The 12,333-nt window shown below is 44.3% G+C and overlaps 1 protein-coding gene across 9 annotated transcripts in view; it reads right to left on the bottom strand.

Moving 5' to 3' along the window:
• The window catches only part of Larp4B (La-related protein 4B), a 123,105-nt gene that overhangs the window by 45,758 nt on the left and 65,014 nt on the right, over positions 1 to 12,333 (bottom strand). For all 9 annotated transcript variants that reach the window (XR_012825907.1, XM_075680070.1, XM_075680072.1 and 6 more), the window contains 5 exons: positions 11,310 to 11,487; positions 10,335 to 10,471; positions 8,905 to 9,008; positions 8,646 to 8,813; positions 6,461 to 6,730 (listed from right to left, as the gene is read on the bottom strand). Coding sequence is in view for 8 of the 9 variants with exons in the window: in XM_075680070.1 (XP_075536185.1) it covers positions 6,461 to 6,730; positions 8,646 to 8,813; positions 8,905 to 9,008; positions 10,335 to 10,471; positions 11,310 to 11,487 (857 nt within the window). In the remaining variant the exon portion in view is untranslated. The remainder of the gene's footprint in view (positions 1 to 6,460; positions 6,731 to 8,645; positions 8,814 to 8,904; positions 9,009 to 10,334; positions 10,472 to 11,309; positions 11,488 to 12,333) is intronic.

The following is a 12,333-nucleotide window of genomic DNA, read 5'->3' as shown; positions in this document are numbered from 1 at the left end:
CAGTTCAGCATTTTACCCCGGATGCCGAGGTCAGCCAGGTCTCTTAAAATTCCATATCTCCATGTGGTATCATAGGCTTTTTCTAAATCGAAGAAAACTGCAAGACAGTGTTGTTTGTGTAAAAATGCATGTCGAATTTCATGTTCAAGACGGACAAGATGGTCAGTAGTTGAACAACCCTTTTTATATCCACACTGGTGGGGGTATACGAGGTTTCTTGATTCTAAAATAAATGAGAGCCTTATATTGATGATGCTTTCATATGATTTTGCCAAACAGCTTTTGAGGGCAGTAGGTCTGTAGCTGCTTGCGGATGTGGGGGATTTATCGGCTTTTAGAAATGGAACTACTATTGCCTTTTTCCACTCTTCCGGCATTATGCCAGATTCCCAGATTAAGTTAAAAAATTTAAGGAGAGCGTTTACAGATGCTTGATAGATGAGCCAGCATGGCGTAGTGAATACGGTCGTGACCTGGCGCTGTGTTTTTCCCTGCAGAAAGAACTGTTTTATTTCATGTTGTGCGAGGGGGGAATTGTACGATTCATTTGACGTGCCAGTAGTGGGCAGCTTCTGTTTTTCAGCAGACTGTTTGTATTGTAAGAATTCCTTTGTAAAATTCCCTGAACTGGATATATCGTGGAAATGTTCTCCAAGTATATCTGCCTGTTCTTGTATTGTTGTTTGTGTGCCTGGACTTGTAAGTAACGGTATTGTGTAAGATGAGTACTGTCCTCTAAATTTCCTCACCTGGTCCCACATTCGTTTCGATGTTACCGTACTATTAATTTAAGAGATGTATTTTTGCCATGATGATTTTTCAGCATGTCTTCGAATGAATGTCTTCGAATGAATCGTGCTTCGGCTTTGGCTTGTTTGAAGTTTAACAGGTTGCTATAGGTGGGGTACCTTCGTAGGATTCCCCAGGCCTTATTTTGTTCTTTTTTAGCGTCGGTACACTCCTTGGTCCACCAGGGGTTTAGCCTTTTCTGCCGCACAGATTATAACCTCAGTGATTTTTTTATTAAGCTCATCAATACTTAGCTCTGGTGAAAAGACATCTTCCAGTATCGTGTTCTCCAAAAAAAAACCGGCCAGTCCGCGAGCTGTAATTTCCATCGGCGTGGTCTAGTTACTAGGGTTTGTGGTGATAGGTGTTTGATGAGTGCGGGTAAGTGGTCGCTACCACATGACGTGTCGAGTGCTTCCCATTTAAAATTAGTAAAAAGAGAGGGCAACAGAAAGCTAAACAACTAAATGTGCGGGAAGTCGGTGAGAAGTAAGTTGGCGCACCTGAGTTTAAAAGACAGATATTATTTGATAGAATAAAATCTTCAACGAGTTGCTCTCCTTGGTTAGTTCTGACACTGCCCCAAAGAGTACAATGAGCATTAAAATCTCCTACTAAGACAAATGGCTCCGGTAACTGATCTGTTAGGTTTTAGAAATCGTTAGATTGTTAGATTTTAGATTAGAAATCGAGAAAACAGCTACTAAGACAAATGGCTCCGGTAACTGATCTGTTAGGTTTAAGAAATCGTTAGATTGTTAGATTTTAGATTAGAAATCGAGAAAACAGCACTAAGACAAATGGCTCCGGTAACTGATCTGTTAGGTTTTAGAAATCGTTAGATTGTTAGATTTTAGATTAGAAATCGAGAAAACAGCACTTTCGTAGAGTGCTGTCATCAAAAATTGTGGGAAAAAAAAATCGGGCTTAAGGCCCCGATGCACCGCGGATCACCCAGCTATCCGTTGACGCAGCGTCGTCATCTTGGTAACATCGTTAAGAGGAGAGATCGGAGCTAAAGATAGCCAGAGCGACACAGTTCCCCATCGAAAAATAAAGCCGCATACACAAGCGAAAAAAAGGCAAATGCGCCATTGCGATTGGGCATAGCAGTAACGTGGGGCACTGTGATGTGTGTAGTGCGCGACATGGTGCGGTGGTCAGAAAGGACAGAAGCAGACGACAAGGAGTGCGCGCGCCGAGGCGAATTCCGTGCTGGCGAGAAAAGACAACGCCGAAGTGTGTCCGGTACGTGAACGTGCGGCACAAGAAAAGAAAACGAGAAAAATGCAAACCAATTAGGAGAAACCATGGAGCGTCAAACAGCCAATCAGAAAACGATTAATCGACCAGAGCGGAAGAAAAAGCGAGGCGCGCTGGCAGAAGGGAGGAGATGCCGGGAGAGTTCCAGGAAGCGATGCCAGGAGAATGTCGGCCACCGGACCGTGAGTTGCCGTCGGGTTCCGGACCCGAGCCACCTGGACTTCACCCGATCGGGGCCTCCTGCTAATCTGTTCCTGTGCGTCGCCGCTCTACCCGATTGTGCCGCCAGCTGCCCAAGGACGGCAAGCTTCTGTGCCCGTGGGCAGGATGAGAGCAGTCGGGCTATGGGCCCGAGTTCTACGCCCAGCTGCCCGGCCAGAACGCCGCCGCTGTGTGCTCGTGCCACCAAGCTGCCTACCTTCTATATACAAGCCATCTATCGTGGCAAGCCCGGACACACATATTGTTAACGTCATACTAGCCCCAAGTGCGTTTCTTACTGCCGTGATGTCTGTTTGAGTGTTTACTTTATGCTTTCTATTTCCTTCTATTTATTTTAAGCCTTTTTTCTAGTTTGATTAATCAAAGTTTGTGTGTGTGTTCTTGAAACCAACGGCTTTGTCCTCAATTAGGTTCTCGGAGGCTCCGCCTAAGAGAACAGTCAGAACCTCTGAGTACAAGAACCTTGCATCACAGGCACAGTGCACGCTCCCATTGGCTGTTGTAAATTTGAATTGCTGAAGAACCTCTCTATGCAGTTGCTTTCCGTCATCCCAGTGCCATTTCCAGTGCCATTTTGCAACGAATGAAGACAAAATCATTGTCTTTTGTACTTAGATCTTGAAACCTCGATGAGTGCAATATAGCTGTCCAATAAAGCTCATAAAAAATTTGTAACGGGGTTTTTGCAAAAGTCATTAGTAAGACAATATGCAAAGGAAAGCTAAAAAATATTTTCATGCTCATTTTGGCATTTAAAAATAAAGCAATAGCTTTATTGCACAGAATGGGCCTTTGTGAACACGCGGATGTGTAAATCTTGCCGAACATATGTGTAATTAATTTGGGAATGACTATTAGAGGCTGTCAATTGTAACTCAGAAACTATAAGATAGTACAAAACTAATTTCAGTTACGATATCAGCATAACAAATCACACATACATGCCAAATTTCATGAATTTGTTCCCATAAGTTTAAAAAAAAATGTTTTCATTGCCACATCTTCCCTTAAGGGGGGACACGGGTCTTTGCGGCGAAAAAATCGCGAAAAAATCGCGAAAAAATCGATTTTTTGAAAATGAAATTTTCGAATTCTACAGCTAATATTCCTTTAATTCACCAAGTTTCAAATCTCAGGGAAGAGTATTTCCTCCGCAATATCAAGTTATAACATCACTGTGGGCTGAATTACGCGCAAAAACAGCCCTTTTTATCGCGGCGCGTAGCTCTTTTTCTATGCGCGCGATCGCGGCCATCTTGGTCTCGTTGGAAAGAGGAGCCTTCCTTCTTTAATTTCCCGCCAAAAGTGACTCCGTCGGTACGCCAGTGACGTTGAAATCCGGGGAAGAAAAAAAGCCGGAACGCGCGATCCGATTCGTTGACTAGCGCACGTGACCAAAAACGCGTGCTGTGGTTGGCTGCGCGAGGTTCCCATCGTCTGCTCCACTCCGCAGGCGACGCGACGGCGCGTCTCGTAGGTTTGTTGGCACACGCCCAACGATGTCCAGTCCACCGGGGAAGTTCACCACGAGGCACAAGTTCGGCAAAAGGAAGCGATCAGCTTATAACTTTCAAAAGCGCTCCATTGCTTCTCAAAGCATCGAGAGTAGCTCGCCGCCAACCGCAAATGATGCCGAAGCCGCGGACGATGCCGAAGTAGGCCTAGCCAGCTCACAAATGAGTGAAATCGTTACGGATAGCGGCCGCGTTCGGCGTGACACTGCAATGTTGCAGCGTGCGGATTTTTCGCAGAGGGAGATGAATGCTCAAAAAGTTCTTGCGTCAACGCCAGCAACAAAGCGGGTGTTGGATTTGCTCACTCGCGCCGACGGCGCTGCAGCCGCGCCAGTCGACGCCAGCCTCGCTATCCTCAGTAGGACTCCGTGAACGCACTGATGTCGTTTGTCAAGTGCAAGGTGTGCGGCGGCAGCGTCGCAGGAGGCAAAAGCGAACGGTAATCTGGCCTCGCCATAAAGATCGTTATCACATGCGCGTGTTGCGGCGATATCGCGTCGGCGTGGAGCTCTACCTGCGTGAATGACAACCTTGCCGCGCGCGCGATGCAAGCCACCGGGAATCGGCGAAAGGTGCCAAACGATGTTTTTGGCGCATTTGGGTGGCCGTGGTCAGGGCGACTACTTTCCTGGTGGCTTTTAGCCACTTTCACTACAAAATAATGCAAAATTATTTCTGTACTTTTGATTAAAAGTGAATGTATTCCTTTTTTCTCGTTTTCTCGAAACACCGACTTTTGACTTGTTGCTGATTTGCCGCGGCGATATCTCTGCCTTCAAAGCAGATAGAGCCATAATTTTTGTTGTGGCTTGTAGCTGAGGGTGCAAAGTACACAATGGTAGGGTCAGATTTTGGAATTTATGCTTTAAAAATTTTCAATTCTGCTTTAGATCAGACAGTGGGGTAGCCACAATTCGCACAGTAAAGATTGAATTGCTATAAAATTGCTAATATTTGATGTATCAAAATAGTATTCCTACCATTGTGTTCCTTATGTTTTCTAGTACCCAGGCATGTGCCAATATGAATTTTGTAGCGCATTTTTTTCCCCTATTGTTTGTGCAAATTATGAACAATGAATTTCATTTATCTTCAGAACTAAATGGCCTATTGGAAAAATAATTACATATTTGAAATCAGCACAATAGTCTTAACAAGAATGGAAAGTTTCATGAATATTGATGGAAAACATCATGAACATTATTTGAAGAGCAGTGTCCCCCCTTAAAGGGGCACTAAAGGTTACCAGGTTAAAGTGATAAAGTAATGCTCTAGAACACCTAAGGCGTCAATAGAATCGCGAACAGAGCTTTAGTAACCGAGAAATTGAGGTAAATGCACGACATGATTTGAGACCCCCCAGCGACATTCCAGTACTAGCCCGATGACGAAAGCACTCCTCATCCTAATTTATGTCACTAGTTATTCGTATTAAAAAGATCATTTCATTAGATTATAAGACGGAAGAAAATGCTACTTGTCTACTTCTATTCGATGCTAAGCAAAAAAAATAAAATTTTGACGTTAACCTCGAGTTGTATGGGTGATCGAAAAGTTGTTTTCGCTCGACTCTGCGCGCTTGACTTTGCGCCGCGCGCTTTGGAGTTTCAGTTGTTTCTTTATCGGGTCGCGCTGCGGTGGTCCTGCTGGCTCGCGAAACTTGCATTTGGAACAAGCAGCGAGCATGCCACGTCCACGTGACGTCGTGGGATGCGCGAACGGTCCACGGAACTTGGCCAAGGGCAGTTGCAGCGACGAATCCAACGTTACTGATCACTGTGTGCCAACGAGTGAACCTCTCCGTTCGAAGTGCTTAAGTGCCGTACGTCTGCCACAGCGCGCTGGCAAAGAGCCGAAAAATCACGTAGTGTGCTTGCAGCACTTTCGTCCAGAGGATTACAAGTTCAATGCCGACTTACTGAAATCACGTGAAGTGCCTTTCAAAGCAGGCCGTCATCGTAGTAGTACGCAACGACGCCGGCAGCACGAGCCCTCAACAGCAGGTCACGTTCATCAGTGCTTAAATCGCTGAACTCGAGCCCAGCATCGCAAGCTAATGTGTCGTTGTCAGGGTCATCCATTGCTACGCGCGTCGAAGTTGGCGTCATAAAATAAAGAACCAGCTTATCATCGTGCGCTTTCCCTTCCGCTAGCCACCATAGTTCCGCTTTCGCGCTGCTGTCGGCTCTGTCTTGGCTCTGTTACTGGCCGCGCGTTTGCGTTTTGTGCAGAAAAGCCGTAGCGCCGTCTGCGAAGCCGTTTTACTCACCGACGGCGCAGCGTCACTATGAGACCATGACATCAATACTCCTCGATCGGAGGGCAGGTGATTTGAACTGCGCTAGAGGTATGCGGACGCTTCAGAACGCATTTTCTCTTAAAATAAGTCTCATCTTCGCACGAAAAAAGCGTTTCGAGGTTTCGGGGATGGTATTTCAACAGTCCACATTGACTTAATATTAACCTTTAGTGTCCCTTTAAGAACCAAAATACGTAGTCTCATCATTTCTGCCTGTAAGACACGAGTAACACGAATAAATGGCAAGCTTACTGATACTTCTAGTTACACACACATTTTTGGCATGTGAAACAATATGATCTGGCGCTTTCTCAGGGCCTTCGTAGGAAATTGTTTCAGTAGGTGTTACACAGCACTAAAGTTGCAATCTCACCTGCAGTGGCCCCTGATAGAAGGTGGATGCCTGCGTGGTCTGCTGCGGTGCCACAGGGGTGGCAGTGGCTGTTGGTTGGCTTGTGCTCAGTGGCTGTGTCGAGACCCCCCCTGGGGCAGGCCCACTGGCAGCGGCAGGGGCAGCTGCAGTGGCAGGGGCATTGCCAAGCCCCTCTCCACCTGCCATCAGGTGAGGAGGCTGGTGCCGCAAGCCATTCTTGTATGGTGGCAGAAATGAGGCTCGTGAAATGGGCTTGGCTTTGATGCGGGCCTGCAAGAAACACACCACTTTTCTATCATGAAAACAATGCACCTGATGATTAGTTCATTATGCCGCATCAAAGGTACAAGAGAAAACTGTTCAAACTGAAAATCTTACAGACCTTTCTGGAATCCTGTATGCATGTTCAGTTTTAAGGGGTCTTGAACCACTCCTTGAGCTACGGGAAAAAACTTTCCGCAGATGGTGTATGCTGCTGCTGTGAACATCCAAGTCAAATTTTGCGCTCATGCACAGTCCACAAGGCTCACCAAGTGGAGTGCGAAGTCGCCTATTTTTCAAGCACTCTCTTTTGAATAGAGGCCTCTACAAGGAACGCATGCCAGTGAGTGCTCGCTTCCTGCCACTCCTGGCTGGACACGCTTTGCTTTGAGCTTTGCACTGAGCACTACAAAGTGAGCAATCCACGCAGGACTAAGCTGGTCTGCACCACATAGCACACACAGCCAGGCTGGCACATGTGAGTGAGCTCTCCAAACCTGCGATGCACTTACAGTTGCGCATAGCTGTCTGGCGCAAATGCCGTGGTGGTTCGCAAAAAACCCTCTAATCATAGTGTCATAGGCGGGGCATCGCCACCGCTGCTCCAACGTAACGAAGGACATTGAGGGAAAATGGGAAAGGTAAAAATCGCACTACAAGTGGCCACGCTCAAACTAAGTCTTTCTGATAAATTCTCGGTAAAGTATTCCTGAGAAGTACCATAGTCATTCCAAGATGTTTTTGAGGCTTCAAAGAAATGTGGTTCAGAGCTGCTTTAAGTAGGCACTCAGCGCTGATTTAAGTAGGAACTACAGTGCAACATGTGCAAGAGAGCATAACTAAATTTTATTAACGTAGGCATGCCACTGGTAACCACCACTTTCCCTTCAATTATCTTTGTATTCCTGTGTGCCAGTGCAGAAGTAGACAACCTGATGTATTCTCTCACCATACTGATCAAGAGTCACTTCAGTCCGAGTACAAAAATATGTTCCGCTTGATGGTTCAGTAGCTCTACATGAGAAATTTTTAACATACTTCAGAAGTCATAACTGCAACACTCGGAATGCCTACTTGCAGACAGCCTTAATTAATCCAGCATGTTATAACCCGAGAACGCTCACAACCTGTTTCGCCAAGTTTTGTACTTAAGAAATAAAGTACAAGTTGGTCACTGTATAAATGTCAGGCATTTAAGCAGTCGACTAATAAATTCAACCATGACAAGTTTAAGAAAAACCTGTGGGTCAAATTACATACCACGGCTTTTGTGAGGTAAAAAAAAAGTGCTTCATTTTGAGCTGCCATTTACTCTTTTAATGTGCTCAAGAAAGCTTGCTATGCAATGTGTCAATATAGATGGACACAATTCCACCGTTAGCCTAATGGGAGGGGGGGAGGGGTTGTTTTGGAGCATCTAGCTTACACTTAACATATGTCGTGTGCTTACACAATAGCGTCACCAGCATGGCGACTGTGGCTACTGATCGTATGTGCCACTGGTTGCGGAGCAATGACACATCAGCGCTGCGAGACCATTATAAATATTGGCGCCTTTTGCCTTCACTTCCCCCACCCATTCGCTTGGAATGGATTTTGCCTAGCAAACCGTTTCGTTTTTCTGGCCACATGTAAAAATGGACACCAGCATTTCCCATTCAACAACTCCTTGCACAACTCCCAGCAGAACTTTGCCGCTGCTTGGAGCAATGCCGGTGCATGCATACTGAGAATCAAGCAAAAGCCACTTTCAGGATAAAAACAATGAGTAATGGATCATAGAAATGCATGGATGCCACCCCAGAACTTTCCCATGATCTAATTTGCCTAAAAAATTGAATCACTGGAGTTAACAAATGGTCGCCTACTGTAGCTTCAGCAGGAAAACAATATATATATAAAAAAAGAAAAACATCTGACTTACCATAATGGGCTTCCCTTGGAAGGAGCGCACTTCTTCGCGCAAGTACCTGTATGCCTGCTGTGCATCTTCGTCAGACTCGAACGTCACATACCAGCTGCTATTGTGGGCGAACTCGCAGCTCATGAACTGCGGGCACTTGTCACTGGCCTTGAAGAGTGCCTCGATGTCCTGCACACACACAATGGTACTGAGTGTAGCACAGGCAGCCCGGATTTTTTCATCAACACTTCTGCATTAAAAATTGGTTAAGTGAACTTACTTTTACAGGAGTGCTCTCTGGTATTTCCCTAAGTATCAGGACACAGCGTTTGTGGTTGGGGCGTACCTTTTCACCAGCCTCATCTACCTGCACGTTGGGGGATTCTAGAAGACAACACAAGAGGTGAGTGTGGCTGCTGACAGCCTCTGTGTAGTCCTCACAAAAGGAGCTCAGCTTGAAAAGAAAGGGCAATTGGAGACAAAATTCAAAGGAGTCGGGCATTAAAAGTTCAGATGCACCAGCTGAAGGCCTTCATCAGTCCTTACTGTGCAGCTATACTCCTTCAGGAAGCTCAAGAACACAAAACTATTAAAAGTATTGCAGTTTGGGTGAATGAGCCTATTGCACAGTCTAATGTGCAGAGGTATGGCTCATCAGGAATAAATTCAATCAAAGCACACAATGATGTTTATGGTGCAAGGCTAAACGTAGCTACAGACAAGCAACAAGTACTGATTTTATTTCACTATAGGCGTATTTACAATGACCCACCAACTAGCCCAAACGTTTAGCTTGAATAAAAGCGCTTTCAGACACGTTCTTGGAATACATTTGAAGCATAAATAATTTGTGCTAACAAAATGCAGCAAAACATTTCACCCCCTCTCCTATATCTATTTTTTATTTTGCCTATTATTATCATAATAATTTTTGTGGATGTTATAGTGTCCCAACAGGAGTAAACCAGGTGTTCCGGGCACACATGGCCGGATGGAACACCAACGATGCTTAACCGTGGTCTTTACTGTTGCACCCAGTTACGAGCACTGAGCACAGCGGCGCACCCAATGCAGATACCAAGGGTGCATTAAGAATATCATAGAAGTATGCACTTTGTGCACCTTAGTTCTACCCAAACAGTCATCTTACTGAAGACATCAATATTTTTTCATGACCAAGAATTAACATTCCTCTGTGAGTAATGAGAGCATAACGACATTGTTTAACAAGACACCAGTTTTATTTAGCATTTTGTTACTTAGTGACCTTCAACGTATTCAGTAAGAGTATGAGGAAGAAGTCGCATGTAAGAAACCCATTTCTCATGTGCCAACAGTTAACTACATCTCAGTGCATATTTATCAGTGCCTAAACATTCTTGCTCGATATATACATTACAGCATGTTGCATCACACTATTGTACAAGGTTCCACTAAGAAGGCACTGCTACATTGGAAATAAGTTACAAAACGAATTTTGAGTGTTGGCACATTCTGTTCGTCCAATATGAATTTACCCCAACTTGACCTAGCTTTCCCTGCTAATGTGCAGTGTGTCGAAATTCATACTCTATGAATAATTTTGCAGCAACGGAAGAAACTACCATTAAAGTGGGAGTGTTGTTACTCTTCTAAGACTTAACACAATTCACAATTATATCATAGCAGTTGCTCAATGGTTATGGGAAAAAAAAACATCGCTATACTTGCCTCGTAGGACGTCGACAATGAGACTAAGATCCTTGGTTAGCTTTTTGATCTGATTAAAGTTGGCCACTGTACCAATGGGCACATATTGGTCACTGTCCATTTGAGACAGCAGGTATGTGTCATTGGCAAGATTTTCCCTACAACAAAGGAGGAAAAAAGGGCAAGAGTCAAAATCTCAGAAAAATGTTAGTCGGATTATAGAAAACACACATGCTGCGGGACACATACAAAACTTCCCTATAACCAGCTGTCTTTTTTTTCCTCCTTTCTTTTTTAATTACACGTCAGTGTTAAGGAAAATAATAAAACCCCACTAACAACAACTGGGGGCAGAGCAGGGGAGATAACATGGATTACTATTAATGTTTGTCACGCACCTTACCTTATAGAGGTAAATATTCACTTAATGATTGCTTACCTTTAGATGCAGCACCCAAGAAATACCAAACATACAACAGCAAATACTGAGAATAAACACGTTATTACATAAGCTATTATTCTGCATGGATGTGACATTTGTATTCTTACTTGCATTATAATCTTGGGAGGACAGGTGTCATAATTTTTATTGGTCAACTTTTCTTATTACAGATTTATTTTAATTGTATTCAGGTGCCAGTAAACTTGGTGCACTCAAAAATTTGTTAATGCTATCACTGAAACTTCAGTGCAATTAAAGACGATCGCACGACAGTGAAGATTAGCAATAATGCAGTAAGAATGAAGTTTACAAATGTGTAACCCTAATAGTAAAAATAGATACCACAATACTATGAACTGCATTAATTATGACATTGAAAGCTCTAAGCAAACATGCTTTGTTTGTCTTCTTTAGACAGTCTGATACAGTTCACAGAATTGTGATACCTGTTTTTGGCATGAAGTTACCTGTTCTTGGCATGGCACTACTGAGCATGACAAACAGCTCTGCAATTTAACGACAGGCATTGGCAAAATCTGGCAGGAAGAAGCTACCTGGAGAAGTAGTACTCGAGCTGCTGCATGAGCATGCGACGCAGGTCCGCCAGGGGCAGCTCATCAGGGTTGAAATGGGGGGGCCCCAGGCCGTGGGGCGGCGGGGGCGCCATGGCCGTGCCCCCCTCCGGTGCTACCTCCGATGCATCACAGCACACTCCTGCACCTCCTCCTCCTCCTGAGCACCACACGCATCATGAGATGGCTAAATCATGCGCTGGCCACAGTTTTTGCATTCCATTCACTCAATTTGCCATGTTAAACTGAAGCAGCTCTAATAAGACATAACACAACAATGTGCGATACATTAAAGGTGTTTGCAGAATGTCAGTATTAAGCCTGAAGAAAAAAATCAACTGCTTTTATTTCAAGGCTGATTGTTAGTGGCGATGTAATAAAGCAGCAGGACCCACTGCAGCACAATATACGGATGAAACCATGATGACGATCATCATCATCATCATCATCATCATCATCATCATCATATGCAGTGCAATAATACCCTACCAGCTCATCCATCCATCTTCGGAGTTGCCTTTTGTTATGCCGAGTGCTCTTACACAATAGGCTGAAAGCTAAAGCTGCGTCAAGCGCTCCACCCCAACAAAGGGTGCCAAGAAAAATCTTTATGGGCGAACACATAGTTATTGTTAAAGCGGCAAGAGAGCAGGTGCACTGATGGAAACAGGAATGGGACACGAGGTAAAATCTATAAATTGTAAAGAGGATTGCTAAATTTCTTAGCTAAAGCTCTAAACCCACACAAGTGCAATTACTGAACTTGTCTTCAACTTAGAAAAAGGACGAAGTTTGACATTAAACAGCTAACTGATGCATCAGTTATAATGAACAAGGGTGAAAAGAATACTTCTAAATAATCTCAGTGCTACTAAAAATTTCATGTACTAATGACCAGAGGCAGTTCAGACACCAACAGTTCAACAGTATATTTAGTCAACCTGATGCTCAGAGTAATATTTCAAAACAGTGGCACTATGGCACTATAACATTGCGGAATAGTATT

This window comes from Dermacentor variabilis, chromosome 2, assembly GCF_050947875.1.
Source record: "Dermacentor variabilis isolate Ectoservices chromosome 2, ASM5094787v1, whole genome shotgun sequence".
In the NCBI taxonomy this organism is placed as follows: Eukaryota; Metazoa; Arthropoda; class Arachnida; order Ixodida; family Ixodidae; genus Dermacentor; species Dermacentor variabilis.
The sequence above is the reverse complement of the archived record's forward strand: the minus strand, read 5'-3'. Positions and strand labels throughout refer to the sequence as shown.